Consider the following 25,147-nt stretch of genomic DNA (forward strand, 5'->3'; position numbering starts at 1 on the left):
TGTGGCATACTTGGTAGAGCACACACACTACAACGAATAAGAATCAGACTCCAGGGAGTCGGGCTGTCGCGCAGCGGGTTAAGCGCAGGTGGCGCAAAGCACAAGGACCGGCATAAGGATCCCGGTTCAAACCCCGGCTCCCCACCTGCAGGGGAGTCACTTCACAGGCGGTGAAGCAGGTCTGCAGGTGTCTATCTTTCTCTCCTCCTCTCTGTCTTCCCCTCCCTCTCTCCATTTCTCTCTGTCCTATCCAACAACAGCAACAACAATAATAATAACTACAACAATAAAACAAGGGCAACAGAAGGGAATAAATAAATTAAATAAATTAAAAAAAAAAGATTAAGAATCAGACTCCAGCCACCAGTCGTCACCTGAGGAGGAACATTTTGTGAGAGGAGAAGCAGTATTTCAGGTGTTTCTGTTTCCCTCTTTATCTTCTCCCTTCTCCATTTTTTCTATACAAAAAAAAAAAAAAAGCTATGGGTACTTCTGGGCAGATTCTTGGTTGCCTTTAGAGAAGCTGAGGACCTGAGAAAGCGGTCACTCCACACCTCTGCTGGTTGGCAGTGCCACATGAGGACTCGGTGAGTGAAGGTACTGCCCACAGGAAACTGTCTGCAAAGATCTTCCCGTAACTGGGAGGAAAGAGCTCTACTCCTGTGATTCTGTCCCTTTCCCTCTCCCTTCTGTACCCTCCTGAGACACCGGTAGGCAGGATTTGCTCCATCTGAATGGCCCACCTGGAGGTGCCTCTTGTCTGGGCTCTCTCCCACATTTAGGTTTGAAAGCCAGTCTCTGACACAGGCGGTGTGGACTTGGACAAAGGACTTCTATTGCGGAACTTGTTTCTACAGCCATAAAATGAGTGTGAGGCACGGCCAGGAGGATAAGGCATTGGACTGTCAAACACAGGCTCTTGTGTTCAATCCCTGGCATCACGTGTCAGTGACACTGACTCTTCCACCATAAATAAGTAAAAAAAATTTTTTGCCTCCAGGGTTGTTGTTGGGGGCTTGATGACTACACTACAAATGCACTGCTTCTGTAGCCATTTTTTCGATTTTTTGGAAAGAACAGAGAGAAATTGAGAGGGGAGAGGAAGATAGAGAAATATAGACACCTGCAGACTTGCTTCACCGTTTGTGAAGTGACCCCACCCCTTCTTGCAGGTGAGGAGCCAGGGGCTTGAATCAGGATCCTTGTGCAGGTCCTTGCGCTTAGTACTATGTGTGTTTAACCCGATGTGTCACTGCCCGGCCTCCATAAATTTTTTTTTTCTTAATTCCCCTTCCTACTGCTGGTTCCTGGCGTCTACCACTCTACTTTCTTTTTGTTTGTTTGTTTTTTAAATATTTTATTTATTTATTAATGAGAGGGACAGGAGAGAGAAAGAACCAGATATCACTCTGGTACGTGTGCTGTCGGGGATTGAACTCAGGACCTCATGCCTGAGAGACCAACATTTTATCCCACTGCGCCACCTCCCGGACCACTATCACTCTACTTTTTTTTTTTTTGCCTTTAGGAGCTGGGGCTTGGTGCCAGCACTTCAAATCTACTGCTCCTGGCAGTCATTTCTTTCCATTTTATTGGATAAGACAGAGAGAAATTGAGGGTGGGGGAGACAGAGACACCTGCAGACTTGCTTCACTGTTTGTGAAGCTGCTGAGGCTGCAACTTTGATCAGGAGCGTCGCCCGCATCTGGGATCTCAGCAGGCTCCCTGTCAGTCCTGAGCCGACAGAACTGGGGGGTTGGGGGGAGGTTAGCCGCCACTGGGGCTCGCTGCCCCCGCCCCCCAGACCCAGGAGACCCGGCCCAGCTACGGGAGAACAACGGAGGCCTGTCCCGGTGATAACGGTGCCTTTCAGTGGGGGAGGAGGCTGCTTTTGTTGGGGGGTGTGGGGAGATGAGTTCAAGGGGTTCTGGCTTGTTCTCCCTGAAGTTGGGGAGCCAGGGGCTTGAACTGAGGTCCTTGCATGGGTCCTTGTGCTTAGTATTATGTGCATTTAACTGGGTATGCCACTGCCCAGCCCCTACTTTCATTTTTTGAGATCTATTCTTACCCATTTCCATCTGAGCTAGACCTTCATATGAGGCAGGCAGAGAGAGAAAAGGCAGAGCACCAGTCCATTGCATGTGGTATTGGCGATCGAACCAGAAGCCTTAGGCATGCAAGTCCCACACTCTACCAGTTGAGCTATTTCCTCAGCCACCATTCTAGGTACCCCATATAAGTGGAATTGTATAAACTCTGTCCCTTCAGTAACCTCTTATTTCACTTCAAGGTTCACTCATGTGGTAGACTGTCTTGGCATTTCCTTCCATTCTATAGCTAGATGATATTCCTCCTGTCTGTTTTACTTTGTCATTTTCTGCAGTGCCAGGAATGAACCCAGGAAATCACACATGCATAACAACACCACTGAGCAGCTTCCATGGCCCAACTATGCACATTTAAACATTTTGTTTATTTTTTTAATTTTTATATGTATTTATTTATTTTCCCTTTTGTTGCCCTTGTTTTTTATCATTGTTATAGTTATTGTTGTTGTTATTGATGTCATTGTTGGATAGGACAGAGAGAAATGGAGAGAGGAGGGGAAGACAGAGGGGGAGAGAAAGACAGACACCTGCAGACCTGCTTCACCGCCTGTGATGCGACTCTCCTGCAGGTGGGCGTTTTATTAATTTTTAATGAGAAAGAGATGTGAGGAGAGAGAGACCAGAGCACTGCTCAGCTCTGGCTTATGGTGGTGCTGGGAATTGAGCCTAGAACCTCAGAGCCTCGGGCATGAAAGACACTTTCCATAACTGTTATGCTCTCTGCCCCCCCCCAAAATGGATTTTACGGGGCTGAGTGGTGGCACATCCAGTTGAGTGCACACATTACCATGCACAAAAACCCAGGCTCAAGTCTTTGGTACCCACCTGCAGATGGGAAGCTTCACAAGCAGTGAAGCAGTGCTGCAGGTGTCTCTTTTTCCCTCTCTCTACCCTCCCTTCCCTCTAAATTCCTCTCTATGTTTACCCAAAATAGATAAATAAAATATATAATCTTAAAAAAATAGTATGTGTAGGGAGCCGGGTGGTTGTGCAGCGGGTTAAGTGTACATGTTGTAAAGCGCAAGGACCGACGTAAGGATCCCGGTTCGAGCCCCCAGCTCCCCACCTGCAGGGAAGCGGTGAAGCAAGTCTGCAGGTGTCTATCTTTCTCTCCCCCTCTCTGTCTTCCCCTCCTCTAGATTTTTCTCTGTCTCATCCAACAACGACGGCAGCAAAAATAATAACAATGACAACAAGGGCAACAAAAAGGAAAAAAAAATTTGAAGTTTAAAAAAAAGATTTAAAAAATTGTTAAAAACATAATATGTGTATTGTACTATAGTAAGCACAAAATGTGTGTGTGTGGGGGGGGGTATGGGGATAAGCATCCAAACAGTGTGCATCTTCTGGGCTTGGCCCTCTGTCATCATTGTACTCCAAGCCCTGGAGTTTAGTCACCTTGAGTCACCCAGCTCCTAGGGAGGTTCCATTCTCTTAGCTCCCAGCCCCAGGGAGGGAGATAGCAGTATGAACTGGGGGTTGGCTTCTTCCTAGGGTCTTTGGGTTAGGCAGGAACAGGGAGGGGCAACAGATGCTTCCTCATCCCTCTACCACCCAGCCCACATGCACCTGAAACTGCCTCTCTGCCACTGCCCACACCCTTCCTGCACTCCTCCCAACCCTGTCCCCTTCTCAGGCCCTCTGTTAGAAAGCCTCAGAATGTACCCAATAGCTCATGTGTGCTGTCCTGGTCCCACCTGCAGGGGCGGAGATGTGAGGATAGATACCATTAGCCAGAAGGGACTGTCATTAGCCAGAAGTGTGACATTCTGAGGTGGTGCACTGGCGACAGTACTGAACTTACAAGCATGAGCTCTTGAGCTTGATCCCCAGCATCACATGTTCAGAGTGATGCTCTGGCTCTCTCTCTCTTCCCTACCCCCATCTTCATCATAAATTTTAAAAAAATATTTAAGCATTTTCTTTATTTTTTAAAAATAATTATTAGAGAGATGGAAGGAGAGAGAAAAAGAGAACCAGAGAATCACCTTGGTACATGTACTTCTGGGGACTGAACTCTGGACTTCATGCCTGAGAGTCTAACACTTAATCCACTTCCCAGACCACTTTTAAGCATTTAAAAAAAATCTTTATTTATCTATTGGATAGAGACAGTCAGAAATTGAGAGGGAAAAGGGTGATAGAGAAGGAGAAAGACACCTACAGCACTGCTTCTTCCCTCACAAAGCTTTCCCCCTGCAGGTAGGGGCTGGGGGCTTGAACCCAGGTCCTGTGCATTGTAACGTGTGCTCAACCAGGTGCTCCACCACCCAGCCCCTAAGCATTTTCTTTTTCTTTTTTTGCCTCCAGGGTTATTGCTATGGCTAGGTGGGCTCAGTGCCTGCACTATGAATCCACTGCTCCTGGGGGCTTTTTTTTTTCCCCCTTTTGTTGCCCTTGTTGTTTATCGTTGTTGTGGTTATTATTGCTGTCATTGTGCTTGGATAGAACAGAAAGAAATCAAGAGGCAGAGAGAGAGAGACACCTGCAGACCTGCTTCAACACTTGCGAAGCGAACCCCCTGCAGGTGGAAAGCTGGGACCTTCCCCCTCCCCCCAAGCATTTTCTGTGATTTATTGTATTGGATAGAGACAGAAATTCAAGAAGGAAGAGGAAGATAGAGAGGGAGAAAGATGTCTGCAGCATTGCTTCACCACGTGTACAGCCTTCCCCCATAGAGGGCGACCAGGGGGTTGAACCTGGATCCTTAAGCATAGTAAAGTGTGCTTTCAACCAGGTGTATCACCTCCTGGCCCATAATAAATCTTTTACTTTGCTGGGTAAATAGTATAATGGTTGTGCAAAGAGACTCTCATTCCTGAGGCTCCAAAGTCTCAGGTTCAATCCCCCACACCACCATAAGCCAGAGCTGAGCAGTGCTCTGGTAAAAAAATAAAATAAATAAACCCTTTTATTTTAAAATTTTATTATTGTTGTTTATTTTTAGATAGAAACAGTCAGAATGAGAAGAGAACACAGCACCTAAAATCCCTTCAATGTGGTGAGTGCTGGGCTCAAATCTGCCTCTGGCACATGGCAAAGCAGCAGTCTATCCAAGGGAGCTATTAACACACAAACAAAAGCATAGTACTCCAGGGCCCAGGAGGTATATTTGTGAAGAACCTGACGTCAGAAGCCAGTGAAGAATTTACAGCTCCTCCTGTGAAAGGGACCACTCCCTCCATGAAGCCTTCCTGGTGGAAATTAGTGCCTGCTCTCTGTAGCCATGGCTGCCGTCCATACCACCCCCACCTCTGCCCCCACACCCTGCACACAAGGCCGTAATAATCCAGCCACTCCTGTTGCCCACATGCTCACCCTGAGGGTGGGTGGTGAGTGGAAAATCTGGCCACTTTCATTTCCCCAAAGAACAGAGCCATGGGCTGCACAGAGTTTGGGTGTTGGAAGAGGGGAGACTGTTCCTGCCTCTTAGAGCCTCAAGTTCCCTCACCTGTAAGTGCACTGTAGGCAGTTGCTACCTCTTGTAAGAGACTCCCCACTGTGGGAGATGGGTGTTCCCTTCTCCTGACACACCCCTTCCCTCAAAACAGCAACCACATCCTGCCTGGTCATACAGGGTCCCACCCCCAGGCCTGGCGTCCTGCCCTGGGCCATTTCACTCTGGACTCTGCCACCCGCTGCTTGCCCTCAGACCTCATTATGGCCCCTCCTCCCTTCCTGCTCCCAATCTGAAGGAGCCAATGGAAGGAAGGAAGGAAGGAAGGAAGGAAGGAAGGAAGGAAGGAAGGAAGGAAGGAAGGAAGGACTGACTGGCATCTCAGCTGGAGGCTGGCCCATGATTCAGCAGGCCCCTTCCCCCCTACTCACCCTCAGTGCCACTTTCCCAAGAGTGTGGGTGGCACAAGGAACAGCTGCTCATTAGTGGTCCCTGGCCTTCCTGGGAGGCGGGTGCTGCCCTGGCCCCAGTCCTGGTCTCACCATAAGCCAACCCCTCTTGGGCTACAGCCACTGCCGCCCCAGGGTGGGCAATGTCTGATAGCCCCGCCATGACCTGAGCTCTGGGAACCCCAGAGTGTAGGTGGTGGTGATAGGGGGTGTGGGTCAGGGCTCCTGGACTCCCAGTTTGATCTCTTTCCATGCTGCCTCTGTGTGGGGCCTGGGGCCAGGTGGAGAGTGAGCCCAGCAGTGGGAAAGACCTGAGCTGAGAAGTGGAGGGACAGACATGGGTTTGGTCTCCTCCCTGCCCTCAGTAGCATAATGACCTTGGGCAAATGACATCACCTCCCTGAGCCTTAGTTCCCCACCTGGGAGTATGACAGGCATGGTAGGGATTCTGTGGTAAGGGCAAGCTGGGGACTTGGGTAAATGTAGCGGCCTTCATCACCTCTGTTAAGTGCCCCAGAGCTCTCATGGCAGCCTGGTTTGCTTTCTTTCTGTCCTCCCTGCCACCCCACTGTGCCCTAGAAGGACAGGACAGGAGGCTTTTGGTGTCTGCAGGGAGGCCCTGTTTTATGAAGGGTTTATTATGGCAGTAATCAACATAAAATAGTCCAGTCCCATAACCTAGGCACCCTTTTGTCAAAGCACAGGTATTTTGACCTTAGCTTAGAATCTAGATTATAGGACTAGGCCTCCATCTGTAGCACAATATTGTCTATGGCACCAAAGGTCCTAGGTTCAATCTCCTGAACCACCGTAAGCCAGAGAACTAACTGAGTGGTGCTCTAGTATATAGGAAGGAAGGAAAGAAGGAAGGAAGGAAGGAAGGAAGGAAGGAAGGAAGGAAGGAAGGAAGGAAGGAGAAAAGGAGGGAAAAAAATCAAATTACCTGGGAGGTGGTGTACTGGATAAAACACTGACCGGTCTCAAGTATGAAGATCAGTCCCGGACATCACGTGTGCCAGAGTGATGCTCTGGCTCTTTCTTGTTAATAAAAAAAAAAAAATTTAATCCAGATTCTGGGACCAAGGATACTGATTCAACAGTTGTAGATGTCTCATGTGCATGAGATCTTAGGTTCAAACAAAAGTAAAACATGAGACAAAAACAGATCATCATAAATGGCAGGGTGTGTGTGTGTGTGTGTGTGTGTGTGTGTGTGTGTGTGTGTGTGTGTGTGTTGTGTGTTTACCAGAGCAAAGCACTGCTCAGCTCTGGCTCGTGGTAGTGCCAGGGATTGAACTGGAAACCTCTAGTTCCTTAGACATGAATCTTTTGTATAAACGTCTGTTATCTCTCTGCCTTTCTCATATATCTATATGCATGCACCCAGGAGGCAGCTGGAGCCTTGAACATCTTGAGTTTGATTTTCAGCATTGCTTTGATACTCTACCTCTCTTTCCTCCTTTTGTTTCTTATTATTAAAACTTTTTTCCCCGAGTATTCTTCAGTAACTAAACATTACCTTTCTTCATTTTTTTTTTTTTTCTTTTGTCTCCAGGGTTATTGCTGGGGCTTGGTGCTTGCACTACAAATCCAGTGCTCCTGGAGGCCATCTTTTATGTTAATACATAAATAAATACCTTTTTTTAAATTTAGAATTTCATCTATGTATTTATTTACGAGAGCACTGTTCAACTTTGGCTTATGATGGGGCCAGGAATTAAATCTGGGACCTCAGAGCCACAGGCATGAAAGCCATTTTGCATTACCCTTATGCTACCTCCCTAACCAATAGATAAATATTTAAAACAAAAACACAGTGACCTGCAAGGTGACAGAATGATGCTCTGGTTCTCTCTCTCCCTCTCTATATTAAGTAAATAAAATTTTAAATATATATATATATATATATATATATATATATGGAAAAGACTGAAAGGTTATCACTTATTCAGTAAGTACCACTGAGTGCTATTCTTCAGTCTTCTAGTTTTGTTCTTAAACTCTTTTCCCCAAGTATTCTCCAGTGACTAACCATTACCTTTCTTACTTCTTTTTTTGTTTGTTTGTTTTTTGGTCGTCTCCAGGGTTATCGTTGGGGCTTGGTACCTGCATTGCTCCTGGAGTCCATTTTTTCCCCATTTTTGTTGCCCCTATTGTTGTTACTATTGTTATTGTTGCTGTTGTTGTTGGATAGGACAGAGAGAAATCAAGAGAGGAGGGGAAGACAGAGTGGGGGAGAGAAAGATAGACACCTGCAGACCTGCTTCACCACTGATCCATGTACTTCACGCCATGTGCGCTTAACACATTTCACTACTGCCCACCCCCCCTTACTTCATTTTATAGGGTTGTGTTTTGTTTGTTTGATTTTGGTTTTTGTCTTTTTGCCTCTGGGAGCTTCACACCTGTACCACTTCCTTAATCACTCTCAGAAAAAGAGAGAGACAGAGTAAGGGTTACCCTGAGGCTCTGATGTCCCAGCTTCAACCCCTAGCACCACCATAAACCAGAGCTGAGCAGTGCTCTGGTACAAAAGGGAAGACAGCAAGAGTGAGGAGAAACTGCACTTCTCATGGGGCAGTATAAATAAATATGTAAAAATCATGGTGTCTTGGGCTAGGGAAACAGCATAATGGTTCTGCAAAAGACTTTCATGCCTGAGGCTTCAAAGTCACAAGTTCAGTCCCCAGCACCACCATAAGCCAGTACTGAAATTGAACAGTGCTCTGAGGCTGGGGAGCGTGTGTGTGTGTGTGTGTGTGTGTGTGTGTGTGTTTTCTCTGTATCTCTTTTTTAAATATGCTATTTATTTATTAATGAGAAAGATAGGGGGAGAGAGAAAGAGTCAGACATCACTCTGGTGCATGTGCTGCCAAGGATTCAACTCGGGACCTCATGCTTGAGAGTCCAATGCTTTAACCACTTTGCCACCTCCTGGACCACTCTGTATCTCTCAATAAAATTAACAAAAATATTATTTAAATAAGTAAAATCAGGGGGTTGGGTGGTAGTGCAGTGGGTTAAGTGCACATGGCACAAAGCGCAAGAACTGTGTAAAGATCCTAGTTCGAGCCCCTGGCTCCCCACCTGCAGGGGGGTCGCTTTGTAAGCAGTGAAGCAGGTCTGCAGGTGTCTATCTTTCTCTCCCCCTCTGTCTTCCCCATCTCTCTCCATTTCTCTCTGTCCTGTCCAACAACAATGATAACAATAATAATAATAACCACAACAATGGTAAAAAAAAAAAAAAAGGGCAACAAAAGGGGAAAACAGCCTCCAGGAGCAGTGGATTCGTGGTGCAGGCACTGAGCCCCAGCAATAAGCCTGGAGGCACACACACAAAAAAAGTAAAAGCAGGTGTCTTGACATCCCTGGAATAGGATTCCTTCCATACCTCCATAACCTTTACTCTGTTGCATGCCTCCTGTTTACTGGCTGAATAGCCAGTGTGTCCCAAACATGATCACTCATTTTTTAAAAAAAATATTTTTATGATTTTTATTTATTAGATAGAGACAACCAGAAATTGAGAGGGAAGGGGCTGATAGAGACAGAGACAGAGAGACACCTGCAACACTGCTTCACCACTTGTGAAGCTTTCCTCCTGCAGATGGGGCCCAGGGGCTTGAACCTGGGTCCTTGTACATTGTAACATGTGCGCTCCGCCAGGTGCACCACCACCCGGCCCCAACATGGTCACTCATTATTGCCACCCAGGTCACATGTTGAAAGTCATTATCTTAGTCTCTACCCTGATGTGCTGAATTGGAGTCCCCAGGGGAGACTGCTGCTACTATTTTCAGTTTTACACACACACGTAGATACAGCTGGAGATTATTTTGCCTTCATGCATGAGTTTGCCACGGGAGTGGGGGTTCCTCCTCTCTCTGGCTGCTTCCTAGAACCTTTCCTTACAACTACAGCGTATTCCTCTCTCCCTCAGAGCTCCTGGAACCCCAGAGGGACATCACTATATGCACACATGTAAAATGTTAACACCTTCCCTCCCTCTGTTTTACAAAAGTGAGTTCATTTTAAGCCTCCTCTTCTGCATTTTGCTTTTTTTATACTGACAGAAATCTCAGATCACTGTACAGTTTCATATTTCCTGGTGAACCTGTAGATTTTTATTTCATTTTTTTATCGGATAAGACAGAGAAAAGTTGAGAGAAGAGGCGGGAGACAGACACAGAGAGAGAAAGATAGACACCTGTAGACCTGCTCAAGAAGCATACCCCTTGCAGGTGGAGAGCTGGGGACTCAAACCCTGATCTTTGTGCAGGTCTTTGCATTTAGTACTGTATGTGCTTAACTGGGTGCACCACTGCCCAGCCCCCAACCAGCAGATACTTTTGTTGGTTTATTTCTTTTTTTTTCCCCAGAGCACTGCTCAGCTCTGGATTATGCCCGGGATTGAACCTGGGACCTCCAGAACCTCAGGCTTGAGAGTCTGTTTGCATAACCATTATACATCTCCCATTCACCACCACCCCATCATTCCTTTGTTTTTGATTGATTGTATTGGAATTTAACCCTGAGCCTCATACCTGAAAGGCATGCACTCCACCTGGGAGATTTTAACTTCTTGTTGTCACTGCGGCTTCACCACTTCAGGCCAACTTTTCCAGATTATATGAGGCAGAAACAGGGAGAGAGGGCAAGACACTACAGCATTAGAGCTTCCCAAGTGCAGTGGGTGCCGGCTCAAAGCTGTGTTGCATGGGGCAAAGCAGGCACCCTCCTAGGTGAGCTGTAGGTCACTGAGCCTGCCTGGGAGATTTTAAACAAGTCCTTCTCGTGATCAATAACAGACAAAGTCTAGATAGAAATTCCCAGATACTGTGGTCTGGGAGGTGGTGCAGTAAGTAGATAAAGTATCGGACTCTCAAGCATGAGGTCCGGAGTTCAATCCCCAGCAGCACATGTACCATAGTAATATCTGGTTCTCTCTCTCTCTCCTCCTATCTTTTGCATTAATAAATAAATAAAATCTTACTCTCTCTCTTTTTTTTTTTTTAACCAGAGCACTGAACTGTCTTATGGTGATGCAGGGGATTGAACTTGGGACTTGATAGAGTCTCAGGCATGATAGTCTGCTTGCATAAACATTGTGCTATCTACCCCTGCCCCTCCTTTGAAATTATTTTTAAAAAAAGAAAATTTCCAGATACATAACATATATATATATATATATATATATATATATATATATATATATATATAATTTTTTTTTAAGATAGTGAGGCAATGAGAGTGAAAGAAGCCACAGTGTGGAAATTTCCTTCAGTATGCTGGGGGCTGGGCTCGAACCGGAGTTGTGCATATGGCTAAGCAGCACACTATCCAGGTGAGCTATTTCACTGGCCCCCAAAAGTTTTATTTTGAGAATGTAGGAGGGGTAGCCTGTGAGGATATATCAGTGGTGTAACTGTGTGGGTCCAACCGCAGACTCAGTCTTCCTGCCTGTTAGATGAACAGATGTACCTTTCTTCACAGTGCATCCCAGCCACCTGGTGACCATGTGGTTTCTGGTGAAAGGCTATTCTCAAATGGCATGGCTGTGACTCCCAGCCAGTGCCCAAGTGGAATTGTGGACAGGGGATCCGTCATCTCCTTCTCTGCACTGATTCCCTACCCCAAGTCTCAGAAAGTGAGATCACCCCACAGTAACCCCTCCTGTGGGCCCCTTGCAGGTTGAACCATGATTCCGGTGACAGAGCTCCGCTACTTTGCGGACACACAGCCAGCATACCGGATCCTGAAGCCGTGGTGGGATGTGTTCACCGATTACATCTCCATCGTCATGCTGATGATCGCCGTCTTTGGAGGCACGCTGCAGGTCACCCAGGACAAGATGATCTGCCTGCCTTGCAAGTGGGTCACCAAGGACTCCTGCAACGACTCCTTCCGGGGCTGGGCGGCACCTGGGCCAGAACCCACCTACTCCAACTCCACCATCGTGCCAGCCCCTGCCACGGGCCCTACAGGCATAAAGTACGACCTGGACCGGCACCAGTACAACTACGTGGACGCCGTGTGCTACGAGAACCGCCTGCACTGGTTTGCCAAGTACTTCCCCTACCTGGTGCTCCTGCACACGCTCATCTTCCTGGCCTGCAGCAACTTCTGGTTCAAGTTCCCACGCACCAGCTCGAAGCTGGAGCATTTTGTGTCCATCCTACTCAAGTGCTTTGATTCGCCCTGGACCACACGGGCCCTGTCAGAGACAGTCGTGGAGGAGAGCGACCCCAAGCCAGCCTTCAGCAAGATGAACGGCTCCATGGACAAGAAGTCATCAACGGTCAGCGAGGACGTGGAAGCCACCGTGCCCATGCTGCAGCGGACCAAGTCCCGCATCGAGCAGGGCATCGTGGACCGCTCGGAGACCGGCGTGCTGGACAAGAAGGAGGGTGAGCAGGCCAAGGCGCTGTTCGAGAAGGTAAAGAAGTTCCGGACCCACGTGGAGGAGGGAGACATCGTGTACCGCCTCTATATGCGCCAGACCATCATCAAGGTAATCAAGTTCATCCTCATCATCTGCTACACGGTCTACTACGTGCACAACATCAAGTTCGACGTGGACTGCACCGTGGACATCGAGAGCCTGACGGGCTACCGCACCTACCGGTGTGCCCACCCCCTCGCCACACTCTTCAAGATCCTGGCGTCCTTCTACATCAGCCTGGTCATCTTCTATGGCCTCATCTGCATGTACACCCTCTGGTGGATGCTGCGGCGCTCGCTCAAGAAGTACTCCTTCGAGTCCATCCGGGAGGAGAGCAGCTATAGCGACATCCCGGACGTCAAGAATGACTTCGCCTTCATGCTCCACCTCATTGACCAGTATGACCCCCTCTACTCCAAGCGCTTTGCCGTCTTCCTGTCCGAGGTGAGCGAGAACAAGCTGCGGCAGCTGAACCTCAACAACGAGTGGACGCTGGACAAGCTGCGGCAGCGGCTCACCAAGAACGCTCAGGACAAGCTGGAGCTGCACCTGTTCATGCTCAGCGGCATCCCCGACACCGTGTTCGACCTGGTCGAGCTGGAGGTCCTGAAGCTGGAGCTCATCCCCGACGTGACCATCCCACCCAGCATCGCCCAGCTCACGGGCCTCAAGGAGCTGTGGCTGTACCACACTGCGGCCAAGATCGAGGCCCCCGCCCTGGCCTTCCTGCGTGAGAACCTGCGGGCGCTGCACATCAAGTTCACGGACATCAAGGAGATCCCGCTGTGGATCTACAGCCTGAAGACGCTGGAGGAGCTGCACCTGACCGGCAACCTGAGTGCGGAGAACAACCGCTACATCGTCATCGACGGGCTGCGAGAGCTCAAGCGCCTCAAGGTGCTGCGGCTCAAGAGCAACCTGAGCAAGCTGCCCCAGGTCGTCACTGACGTGGGCGTCCACCTGCAGAAACTGTCCATCAACAACGAGGGCACCAAGCTCATCGTCCTCAACAGTCTCAAGAAGATGGTGAACCTGACGGAGCTGGAGCTCATCCGCTGCGACCTGGAGCGCATCCCCCACTCCATCTTCAGCCTCCACAACCTGCAGGAGATTGACCTCAAGGACAACAACCTCAAAACCATTGAGGAGATCATCAGCTTCCAGCACCTGCACCGCCTCACCTGCCTTAAACTGTGGTACAACCACATCGCCTATATCCCCATCCAGATCGGCAACCTCACCAACCTCGAGCGCCTCTACCTGAACCGCAACAAGATCGAGAAGATCCCCACCCAGCTTTTCTACTGCCGAAAGCTGCGCTATCTGGACCTCAGCCACAACAACCTGACCTTCCTCCCTGCTGACATTGGCCTCCTGCAGAACCTCCAGAACCTGGCGGTGACAGCCAACCGGGTGAGTAGTGCCGGCAGGCAGCCCACACGTGGCATTGGCGCTTGGATATCTCTTGTCCCGGACCTGTTTGAAGTGCCCCATTTTGGCACACTGTCAGCTGTGCTGCCCAGAACCCCTCAGCAGGGAACTACAGATGCCCGGGACCCCTATTCAAACATGTTGGATCAGGATCTTGGGGGCTGGGAGTTTGTTTTAGTCACAGGATGCAGCAGAGTGCTTCTGTGAGGAAGGGGGTTGGCCTGTCCCCAGGATGAACCCAAACCAGGTTCCTAGGAGACAGGGATGTACACAGGCAGCAAGTTCAAGGCCTGTGGTTCTGGGAGGTAGGGCTTAGCCTGGAACTTGGTGACCATCCTGAACTTGTCCCAGACCAGATCTGAGACCCAATCTGAGTCCACCAGGGACAGAAACTACGTGCAAGCTGGTGCCTGCTGGGATGAAGCCAAAAGGTCTTTCCTAGTTCCTGGCACTATTTTTACCTTTCTTTCTTTCTTTTTTTTTTTTTTCCTTTTTTTTATGGTGATAAAAGGGCAGGGGTGGGCTTAGTTTGGGAGGGCTGGCTTGTAACCAGCTGTTTTTTCCGGAGAGGAAATTGTGCAAATTTGCAGGCAAGCAGCATGGGAGGTGACACTGTTGATGGAGACTGTTGGTGGCATCTATGCAGCATCAGCCCATCTCCCGGCTGGGGAAGCCGCCATCAGCGACCCCTCCTTAGAGGAAGGTGGGTGAGGTTGAGAGCAGGGTGCTCTTGTGGCTTTGTGGTCTGGTTTCTGCAGATGAAACAGCTGCTGAGGGTAAACTCCCTTCCAGCCCCTTGCTCTTGCTTCTCCACTCTTTTTTTAGATTCAGTTTCATGTATCTCATGAGACAGAGAGGACAAGAGAGAGAAGCCAGAGCAGCACTTTTTTTCTTCACCCCAGAGCACTACTCAGCTCTGGTAGGAGACTGAACCTGGGACCTCAGAGCCTTAGGCATGAGAAGTTGTTGGCAAAACCACTGTGCTATCTCCTGCACCTTAGAGCTGCACTCTTGAATATGCAGTCCCTGAAATCAGATTCAGGACTTGATACTTGTTTATTTTTTTCTCTTCCAGAGCATTGATAAATTCTGGCTTCTAATGGTGGGGAGATTGAACCTGGGGCTTTGGAGCCTCAGGCATGAGAGCTCTTTGCATAATCATTATGCTATCTACCTCCCACCTGATACTTCTAAGCCCAAAACTTAACCACTGTACTCCTACCTCTTAGGCTGCACTCCTCCACTCTTTTTTTTTTGGCCTCCAGAGTTATCACTGGGTCTCAGTACAGCACTATGAATCCACTGCTCCTGAAGGCCTTTTTTTTCCCCCTTCGGATAGGACAGAGAGAAATTGAGAGAGATGGGGAAGATAGAGGGGGAGTGAAAGATAGATACCTGCAGACCTGATTCACCTCTTGTGAGGCAGCCCTCCTGCAGGTGGGGAGCCAGGAGCCCAAACCAGGGTCCTTGAGTGGGTTCTTGCCACCACCAGCTCCCCACTCCTCCACTCTATCATTCCTTCATCCACTTGGCGAATGTTTTTTGATCAATCCTAATACAGAGCAGAGTGCTGGGGACATCATACAAGGCCCACAGCTTGCCCATCCAGAGCTGTCACATGGGGAAAGACAGATAGCAGGCATTCAGTACAGTGTGACCCACACTGGGGCAAGTAGCTCCTGGGAGCACAGAGAAATGACTTGGACCCAAACTTCGTCCGAAGGGTGAGTGAGCCTGCTGGGAAAAGGGCCATTTCATCTGTCTCTGAAGGACAAAGAAGAGTGAATCAGGTGAGAAGCAGCATAGGGGAGTCTAGTAGTAAGTTCTGTCCACCAGAACCTGCAGGGAAAGAACCTGAGGTTGGAAAGAACAATTTTTCTAACCCTGTGTTCAGGGTGGAGACTCACAGTGACATTGGTGGAAGTCTGCTATCAGGGCCTAGGAGACAGGGCAAGAGCTGACTGGGCTCCCGCCTCTATGCTGCCATGGCAGTGCTGGGTTGAAGTAACTCTGCCCCCAGCATCCTTTGGGAACCCTCCCAGTAGGAGGAAGACAGCCCAGCCCTCTGCCATTTGGGAAACCCTTTCCTTGCTTCCAGAACTAAGCCTTTCTTCATGCAGAGTAGGCTGTCTGCTCCATCTAGCAGTTTTTTGTTTGTTTTTCTATAAAGATAGAGGCAGAGAGAGAGTGTGAAAGAGTGTTGCAGTGGATAAAGCATTGGATTCTCAAGCGTGAGGTCCTGAGTTCAGTCCCTAGCAGCCCATGTACTAAAGTCATGTTTGGTTCTCTCTCTCCTCTATCTTTCTTATTAATAAATAAAATCTTAAAAAAAAAAAAACCCTTAAATGTAGTCTGGGAGGTGGCACAGTGGATAAAGTGTTGGACTCTCAAGCATGGGGTCCTGAGTTCAATCCCTGGCAGCACATGTACCGGAGTGATGTCTGGTTCTTTCTCTCTCTCCTCCTATCCCTCTCATTAATAAATAAAAAAAATATTTTTAAAAACCTTAAAAAATAAAGGAGTGTAAAAGACCACAGCACCAAACTTCCTTCAGTGCAGTGGGGGTTGGTTTCAAATGTCGGTCCTGCATATGACAAAGCAGTGCACTATCCAAGTGAGCTGTTTCCGCTGACCCTAGCAAAGATTCTAACAGATCCGAACTTCCTTCCCCAAATTAGAACTGCACACAGGAGAGAGTACAGGATGAAAGTCAAACCTCAGGCTGCTGATCTTTGGAGCATCTGACCCAAAACTTGGGACAGACTCTTGATAAGGAAGATTGAACTTCTGGGGAGAAACCATGTTTAGGAAACACAGGACAAAGCTAAGCTATTCTTTACATGTGAGGATGAGTAGTCTCCCCCAAGCAGAGCTGGGTGTCAGATTTCTCCTTTGATAGAGTTGGTTCAGACCTACTTTGCCCAGTGAGTTATGCAGGTGGTGTTCTGTCTGCTGGTCCTGCCAGGGGCCTCCAGCCCTACCTTCCACCTGCTGCCCCACCCCCCAGCTCCTCTGTTAGAGTCATGCCTGTTGACTAAGGTCACCCCTCAGTAAAGAAGTGGGCGCAGGGGACCCTTTGGACACCCTGTTTAGCACATGGCTTAATCACATCCTGTCCCCACCCCCTTGGAATGCCAGAGACCTTTAAAGGGAAAAATGTTCCCTCAGCTCTTCCTAGCTAGGCTCCTCCTTCCAAACCAGAGCCCCTCAGAGGCTGGTTCCTTGTGGGATCTTAGGCTTCAGATGGACAGGGAGTGATGGGTGAGGCCTGGCTCACTACTGTTTTCCAAGATTTATGTATTTATATATTTATTTCTATTCTTTTTAAAAATTTTATTTATTTATTTATTTATTCATGAGAAAAACAGGAGGAGAGAAATAACCAGCCATCACTGTGGTACATGTGTTGCTGGGGATCGAACTCGGGACCTCATGCTTGACAGTCTAGTGCCTTAGCCACTGTGCTGCCTCTCGGACCACTTTTTTTTTTTTTTTTAACCCAGAGCACTGCAGCTCTGGCTTATGATGGTGTGGGGGATTGAACCTGGGACTTTGGGGCCTCAGCTCAGATATGAGAGTCTGTTTGCATAACCATTATGCTGTCTACCTTCCACCCTATTCATTTATTTTTACCAGAGCACTGTTCAGCCCTGGCTTGTGGTGGTGGTGGGGATTGAAGTTGGGACCTTTGGTGCCTTAGGCATGAAATTTGTTTTGCATAAGCATTATGCTATCTCTCCAAACCTATTTTCCAAGATTTAAACTCAAGCTAAGGAATACTTTGATGAGATTCATTCTTCCACTCATTCTTTCATTCCCTCACTAATCTGACAAATACTCAAGCTAATGAATATTTTTTGATGAGTATTTTTGATGAGGCAAACATTCATTCTTCCACTCATTCTTTTATTCCTCCACTAATTTGACAAATGTTTTTTGATCACTGCTATTCCAGAGTAAGGTACTGGGGACATAAGTGATTAAAAAAAAAGGCGGGAGTCGGGCGGTGGCACAGTGGGTTAAGCACATGTGGCGCAAAGCACAGGGACCGGCGTAAGGATCCCGGTTCGAGCCCCCAGCTCCCCACCTGCAGGGGAGTCGCTTCACAGGCAGTGAAGCAGGTCTGCAGGTGTCTATCTTTCTCTCCCCCTCTCTGTCTTCCCCTCCTCTCTCCATTTCTCTCTGTCCTATCCAACAACGAACAACGTCAACGATGGCAATAATAATAACCACAAGGCTACAACAACAAGGGCAACAAAAAGGGAAAAAAATGGCCTCCAGGAGCGGTGGGTTCATGGTGCAGGCACGAGCCCAGCAATAACCCTGAAGGGAAAAAAAAAAAAAGGCACACTGACAGCCCCCAACCCCCACCCAGCTGTCTCACATGGGAAGACAAGTCACAGGCAATTAGTACAGTGTGACAACAGTTGCAGTGAGGCAAGAGGCTCCTGGGAGCACAGACAAGTGTCCTCCACCTGACTTATTCCAGGGCAGCCAACCTGCTGGTAGAAGGGACATTTCACCTGGCCCTGATGGACAAAGAGGAGTAAGCCAGGTGGAAGGAAGAAAGGAGAGTGTAGAAGGTTCTGTCCAACAGGAACTGAAAGTGGGAAGGGGTGGTGAGTCACACTGGAATTTGGACTTTCCCTCCTAATACAGGACCTGGGCTGTGTACCCTGCTGGTAGCATCCTGTCTCCACTTCAGTTTTCATCCTGCCTTTGTTTGTCTCATAGCCACTCCCTGGCAAGGAAAGACGCTCTAGTGGCAAGTTAACTTGGCTTATTCCATTAAGTCCCTGACATGTAGCAACCACTCATTGAATTTTTGTCAGCTGAGCAGATGTTGTAGTGTAGATCTCTTCCTCTTGCTACAGTGTGAGGACTCTGAAATGACAAAATATGAAGTCAAGAGGTAGCTCCCCTGACACTGCACCTGCTTTGCCCTGTACACAACCCTTCCTCAACCTCCCCCAGTACATCATAAGGGTCTTTGTCTCAGAGGTGTGGCGGTAGTGCAGCGGGTTAAGTGCACATGATGCGAAGCGCAAGGACTGGTGTAAGGATCCCGGTTCCCCACCTGCAGGGGGGTCACTTCACAGGCGGTGAAGCAGGTCTGCAGGTGTCTGTCTTTCTCTCCCCATCTGTCTTCCCTCCTCTCTCGATTCCTCTCAGTCCTATGCAATAACAACAGCAATGATAATAATAATGACGACAAGGGCAACAAAATGGGAAAAAATGGCCTCCAGGAGCAGTGGATTCATAATGTAGGCACCGAGCCCCAGCAATAACCCTGGAGGCAAAAAAAAAAAAAGGCTTTCACTATTCCCCCCCCATATATATTTAATATACCAAAACACAGCTCAGCTCTGGCTTATGATGGTGTGAGGAATTAAGCCTAGGACTTCGGAGCCTCTGGCATGAAATTATTTGTTTATTTTTCTCAGTTGTGACTTTTTTTCCCCCGACCAGGGTTATTGTTGTAGCGTGGTGCCTTCAAATTCATTGCTCCTAGAAGCCATTTTTTTCTATTTGTTGTTGTTGTTTGGTTAGTTTGTTTCCTTTATTTGATAGGGCAGAGAGAATTTGAAAGAGGAGGGGAGATAGAGAAGGACAGAAACATCCGCAGCAATTGCTTCACTGCTGTGAAGCAGGTTGAGATTCTTTCTGCATAACCTCTGTGCTGTCTTCCTTAACCACACCATAGGTGTTTTGTCCCAGAACCACAGGTAGATACTGTAGGGCCACTTTAGTTCTGATAGAAGAGTCATTGACAACAAGGGCAACAAAAGGGAAAATAAATAAATAAAATAATAATAAAAAAAGAAAAGTCATTGAAGTCTTTGAGGGGAAGAAGTAGGATGTGGAGTGGGATGGGGTAAGATGGGGTAGGGTAGGGTGAGTGGAAACTGACTTCTGGCCATCAACAAGTGAGTGATACCTCAGTTGGAGAGGACAGGGTGGCCGTGGTGAACGGTGAGCCATTCTGTGGGGTTTGAAGCAGAGTTACAGGATGGGGCAGGGAAGATTCTGGGGTGTCCTGTGGAGGGGGCACATCAGAGAGAGGGTGCCTGGAAGCCCAGCTCTACCACTCACAGTCCACACTCTTTGTTGCTGCCCCTGCCCACTATCTGACCTTGAGTCACCTCTACTCCATGCTGACTGCCAGCCATCACATGGTCAGGAGTGTCCCTCAGATATGCACAGTGTGCCTACTGTCATGCCTCTATGATTTGAAAGATGGGGAAACTGAGGCTCAGTGAAGAAGATGTCAGAGCTAGGATTCTCAGTCTATTGATGAGATCTCCCTGTATCTGAGAGACAGTGAAGGGAATAGTTTTCTCATCAGGTCGCTTTGTTTGTTTGTTTGTTTTTCTTTTGGTATTATCTTGATATATTTACTGCATAGAGATAGCCAGAAATGAAGAGTAAAGGGGCATGATAGGGAGGGAGACAGAGAGATGCCTACAGCATTGCTTCACCACTCGCAAAGCTTTCCTCTTGTAGGTGAGGACCAGGGGTTTGAACCCAGGTCCTTGTGCATTGTAGCATGTATACTCAACCAGGTACGCCACCACCTGGCCCCATTTTTGCTTTTAACCAGAGCACAGCTCAGTTTTGACTTACAGTGATGCTGAGGTTTGAACCTGGGACCTCAGAGCCTCAGGCATGAAAATTGTTTGCCACCTCCCTAGCCCATTGCTCTGGTTTTAGAAGCTGTTCGAAAAGCAGGCAGGACCAACAGTGTGGCTCCTGGCGAGCCTGAGCGTCAGGCACTGGGAAACAGCAGGGAACCTGCAGATCCAGCCCCATACTCAGAGCCACAGTCCCAGGTGACAGACAGGTGACCCAGTAGTTTCACCAAAGAGGGATCAGTGCTATAGAGTACCTAAGACATAAGTGAAGGCTTCTTGGAGGAAGTGACTACAGGGCTGAGACCTGAATTGCAGGTATAAATGAGCTAGGGCATTGGCCAGATTGTTTCCGGTGGCCTGGCATCCAGAACATTGCAGTGACCATCGAAGATGTTAGTCCCTGGGAAAGGGGCGTCTCCTGGGGTCCACAGGTGCCCACCAGCCCACCAAGCTTACTTCGACCCTCTGTTCCTTCCCCTCCAGATTGAGGCGCTTCCCCCAGAGCTCTTCCAGTGCCGGAAGCTGCGGACCCTGCACCTGGGCAACAACGTGCTGCAGTCGCTACCCTCGCGGGTGGGGGAGCTGACCAACCTGACCCAGATCGAGCTGCGGGGCAACCGGCTGGAGTGCCTGCCCGTGGAGCTGGGCGAGTGCCCGCTGCTCAAACGCAGTGGCCTGGTGGTAGAGGAAGACCTGTTCAACACATTGCCGCCCGAGGTGAAGGAACGGCTCTGGAGGGCAGACAAGGAGCAGGCCTGAGCACTGACGGGTAGCTGGATGGCTTGGCGTGGCCAGTGGCAAGAACACCGAAGAGCCTTTAGGCCCAGGAACCCACAAGTCCCGGGAGCCGGAGGAGAAGCCGGGGCCCTCTGTGAGGGGCCAGGGCTCCTGGACAGTACCTAAGGGGCTGGCCCCTTTCTCCCTCTGAGACTCATGAACCCCTGAGGCAGATGCCTATGAGGGAGGAGTCAGAGACCTACTGATTGGATCAGAGTTAGTCTCAGAGTGAATGAAGTATTTGGACAATCAGGGCCTCCTCCCTGGAGGTCATTTTTGCCCCCAAGGCCACACTGACACCTGAGGGCCAGGGACACCTACTTAGCTCTTGGTATTTATTATTTTTTCCCCATTTCTGTCCCCTCCCTCCAGATAACTTATACATTCCCAAGAAAATTCACCTGAGATGCAAGGCACTAAAGAGGGGGTTGGCTGTAGTCCTTGTCCCTTCTTTTGAGTGATGCCTCTGGCATTCAGTGTCCATCCAGACTTGAGCAGAGCAGTACAGGGTGAACCAGCTGCAGGGCAGCCAGCCTGTGGCAGAGTAGGCTGCCAGGTGGAAAGGCAGGCCTGGGGGCCAGCTGCATTCATTTTAGATTTTTTTTTTTTAATTAAAATCAAAACCTTTTTTTAAGCTTTGAAAATTGATGGTTTGGGTATTAAAAAGAAAAAAAATTAGAAAAAAAAAGACACTAAAGGCCAGTGAGTTGGGGGTCTTAGTGCCCCCTGAGAGAGTAGGCACAGCATTGCTTCCCTGCCCTGGGGTGCAGACTGCAGGATGTCTCCCCAGTCTGTGTGACTGGGTCCAGGAGTTTTGTTTGTCCCTGTCCCAGGGTGAGGGTTTTTTTTCCCCTTGTTTTGTTTTGTTTTCTGCGTGTCTTGTTTTCCTTCTCCTCCATGTGTCTTGGCAAGTGCTCATTTCAATGGCTGTTAGCCAAAGGGAATGTTCTGGAGCTGCCAAGAAGGGAGGAGACTCGTGTTGGCCAATCCCTGAACGAACGGTGCTCCATCCTTCTTGTCCCTTGTCGCAGTGTTAAGGAGCCGAGAGCCGCCTCCCTCGGACTCTGCTTTCTTTCCCGTGTGTCACGGGTTTGCCCAGTGCTGCCACTAGCCTCAGCTGCTTCCATCAGCCCCTCCCACCACTGAACCCTTCAGAACAGACATTTGGGGGTGGGGGTGTCACACGTGGGGGGGCCACTAGTGGGAGGACCCCAGGTTTGGGTTCCAAGCCAGTTTCTGTCCCAGGTGCCTGGCACACACAGTCCACTTAGCACCTGGTGATGGGAAGACACCTCACATTAGATCAACCACTGGGGTCTCCAACTTAGAAAGGTCCCCACCTTAGATCAATCACTTGGACACTAAGGCACGTTTTAGCGTCTCTTGTCTCAATGATTGTGCCCACTTGTCTGTCCATCTGTGTTTTCTGTCATGCCATCAGATGTAGTCCTCAGAAATAATGCACACTAGCCTCTGACAACCATGAAGCAATCCGTTACATGTGGGTCTGAACTCATAGACTCGATTCAAATATCAAATAAATGATGTAACAGAAATTATAGCCTCTAGAGGTATCTGCGTCATGGGGGAAATCTTCCCTCAGCCCTCTGAGGCCTGCTGTACCTGGGGACTCTTTTGTGGAAGGATCATCGGCACCTGCAGGATGATTGACTCCTACTCTGAAACCAATAGTTCCCTGACCTCCTGGCAATGATCTTGAGCAGGAAGGAATACCTGCTATGTACCAGGCATGAGCCTAGCCACTATATCTCTGCCACTGGCCTGTGGTTTGGACCCTCCAAGCCCCCTAGGTGGGTAAGGGCACTGGAAATGGGAGCCACTTGTCTGTGGGATCTTGTCCCAGCTCAGTCTGAAAAGTAGGTGAGTCCCTTCCCTCATGTGTCCACCATCTTCCTGTTTGCACATGGCCCTTGCACTCTCTAGTCTTACAGGTCCCTGGTAATGCGAACAGTCACCTCTCGGAGCTTTGCAGAGGTGAGACTGACGGTCTTCATGGGAGAGCCAGATGGGAGAGGGGTGAGACCTCACCCCTCCTTATCTGTAAAGTCAGGATGATGTTGGATGCCTGGCAGATGTGCTTTGAGGCTAACTTGGAGTTTTCAGCAGAGGACCTGGCTCCGAGTACCCAATAAACAATCTGATCTGTCTTCTTCCTGGGCCAGTGACACCTGCATGGGGCTATGCAGAGACCCTGTGGCAAGGGCTTTTTGTTGAAGAAAGGCCTTAGCTGCGACTAGGAGATAGCTCACCTGCAGAGCACTTGCTTTGCCATGAACGAGTATCTGAATTCCAGTCCCTGGCACCATATGGGAGAGCCTGGAGTGGTGTGGACAATTTTTTTTTTTTCTTTTCTTTTGCCTTCATGGTTATCGCTGGGGCTCAGTGCCTGCACTAAGAAGCCACTGCTCCTGGAAGCCTTTTTTTTTTTTTTCTATTTTATTGGAAAGGGAAGAGAGAAATTGAGAGAGGAAGGGGAGAGAAAGACACATCTGCAGACCTGCTTCACCACTTGTGAAGCGACCCTCCTGCAGGTAGAGAACCAGGGGCTCAAACCGGGATCCTTGCACAAGTCCTTGCACTTTGTACTATGTGCACTTAACCACACTCCCCTCTTTTTTAAAAGATATTATGTATTAGTGAAAAATAGGAGAGAAATAAGACCGCTCTGGTACATGCCCTTCCAGGGATCCAACCTAGGACCCCAAGCTTGAGAGTCGAACGCTGTCCACTGTGCCACCTCCTGGACTGCTGGAGTGATGCTGTTGTATCTCATTCTTGGCATCTTCCTCCCCCATCTCTCTGTGCCTGAAATTAAAACCAAAAGGAGAAATCAGTCCACCAGGAGCAGTAGAAGTGCATCGGTGTAAATTCCTGGGGGGCAGAATACAAAGTGGAAGGACTGGCGCAAGGATCCCAGTTCAAGCCTCTGGCCCGCCACCAGCAGGAGGAGCTTCGTAAGTGGTAAAGCAGGTCTGCAGGTATCTATCTCTCTCGCTCTCCTTTCTAAATTTCTCTGTTCTTTCCAATAAAGTGGAAAAAAAAATGGCTTCCAGGAGCAGTGGTAATGGGTATGCAAAGAGACTGATGCCTGATGCTCCAAAGCCCCAGGTTCAATCCCCAGCACTACCATAAACCAGAACTGAGTAATGCTCTGATAAAAAAAATAATAATAGTCTTAAAAAGGAAAGAAGGAGGAGGAAGAGAAAGAAGAGGAGGAGGAGGTGGCAGCCACTGTGTGGACACTAATGGAATAAGATAGATTCTGTCAGGGTTTGGTGGTGGTGTACCTGGTAGAGTGCACATATTACCATGTATAAGGACCCTGGTCCAAGCCCCTCTACTGGACTACACCTGCAGGGGAAGCTTCAGGAATGGTCGAGCAGTGCTGCAAGTGGCTGTCTCTCCTCTGTCTCTCCCCTCTCAATTTATCTCTGTCCAATCAAATAAATAAAAAAAAAAGGAAGGAAGGAAGGGAGATAGCATAATAGTTATGTAAAAAAAACTCCCATGTCTGAGGCTCTGATGTTCAAGGTTCAGTCCCTAGCACTTCCATAATCAGAACTGTCCTGGCTAAAATAAACAAATAGGTAAGGAAAAAATAGCCACTAGAATCAGTGGATGTCATGCAGACACTAGACCCCCCCCCATAACCTTACTGGCGGCAGCAATAAAATTTAAAAAGTGGGAGTCAGGTGGTAGAGCATCGGGTTAAGTGCAGGTGGCGCAAGGCACAAGGACCAGCATAAGGATCCCGGTTCGAGACCCCGGCTCCCCACCTGCAGGGGAGTCGCTTCACAGGCGGTGAGGCAGGTCTGCAGGTGTCTATCTTTCTCTCCCCCTGTCTGTCTTCCCCTCCTCTCTCCATTTCTCTCTGTCTATCCAACAACGAC

The 25,147-nt window shown here is 48.8% G+C and overlaps 1 protein-coding gene across 6 annotated transcripts in view; it reads left to right on the top strand.

The window, feature by feature from the left end:
* The window catches only part of LRRC8A (leucine rich repeat containing 8 VRAC subunit A), a 43,078-nt gene extending 20,286 nt beyond the window's left edge, over positions 1–22,792 (top strand). For 2 of the 6 annotated variants that reach the window (XM_060200335.1, XM_007527050.3), the window contains 2 exons: positions 11,645–13,809; positions 20,943–22,792. In XM_060200335.1, the coding sequence (XP_060056318.1) occupies positions 11,653–13,809; positions 20,943–21,218 (2,433 nt within the window). In that variant the 5' untranslated portion in view covers positions 11,645–11,652 and the 3' untranslated portion in view covers positions 21,219–22,792. Of the gene's footprint in view, positions 1–7,509; positions 7,584–11,191; positions 11,299–11,644; positions 13,810–20,942 lie in introns of those variants that run through there. The other 4 variants (XM_060200336.1, XM_060200337.1, XR_009552118.1 and 1 more) reach the window with 4 other exon arrangements.
* Positions 22,793–25,147: the final 2,355 nt, after the last annotated feature.

The sequence above is a fragment of the Erinaceus europaeus genome, chromosome 10 (assembly GCF_950295315.1).
Source record: "Erinaceus europaeus chromosome 10, mEriEur2.1, whole genome shotgun sequence".
Taxonomy (NCBI): domain Eukaryota; kingdom Metazoa; phylum Chordata; class Mammalia; order Eulipotyphla; family Erinaceidae; genus Erinaceus; species Erinaceus europaeus.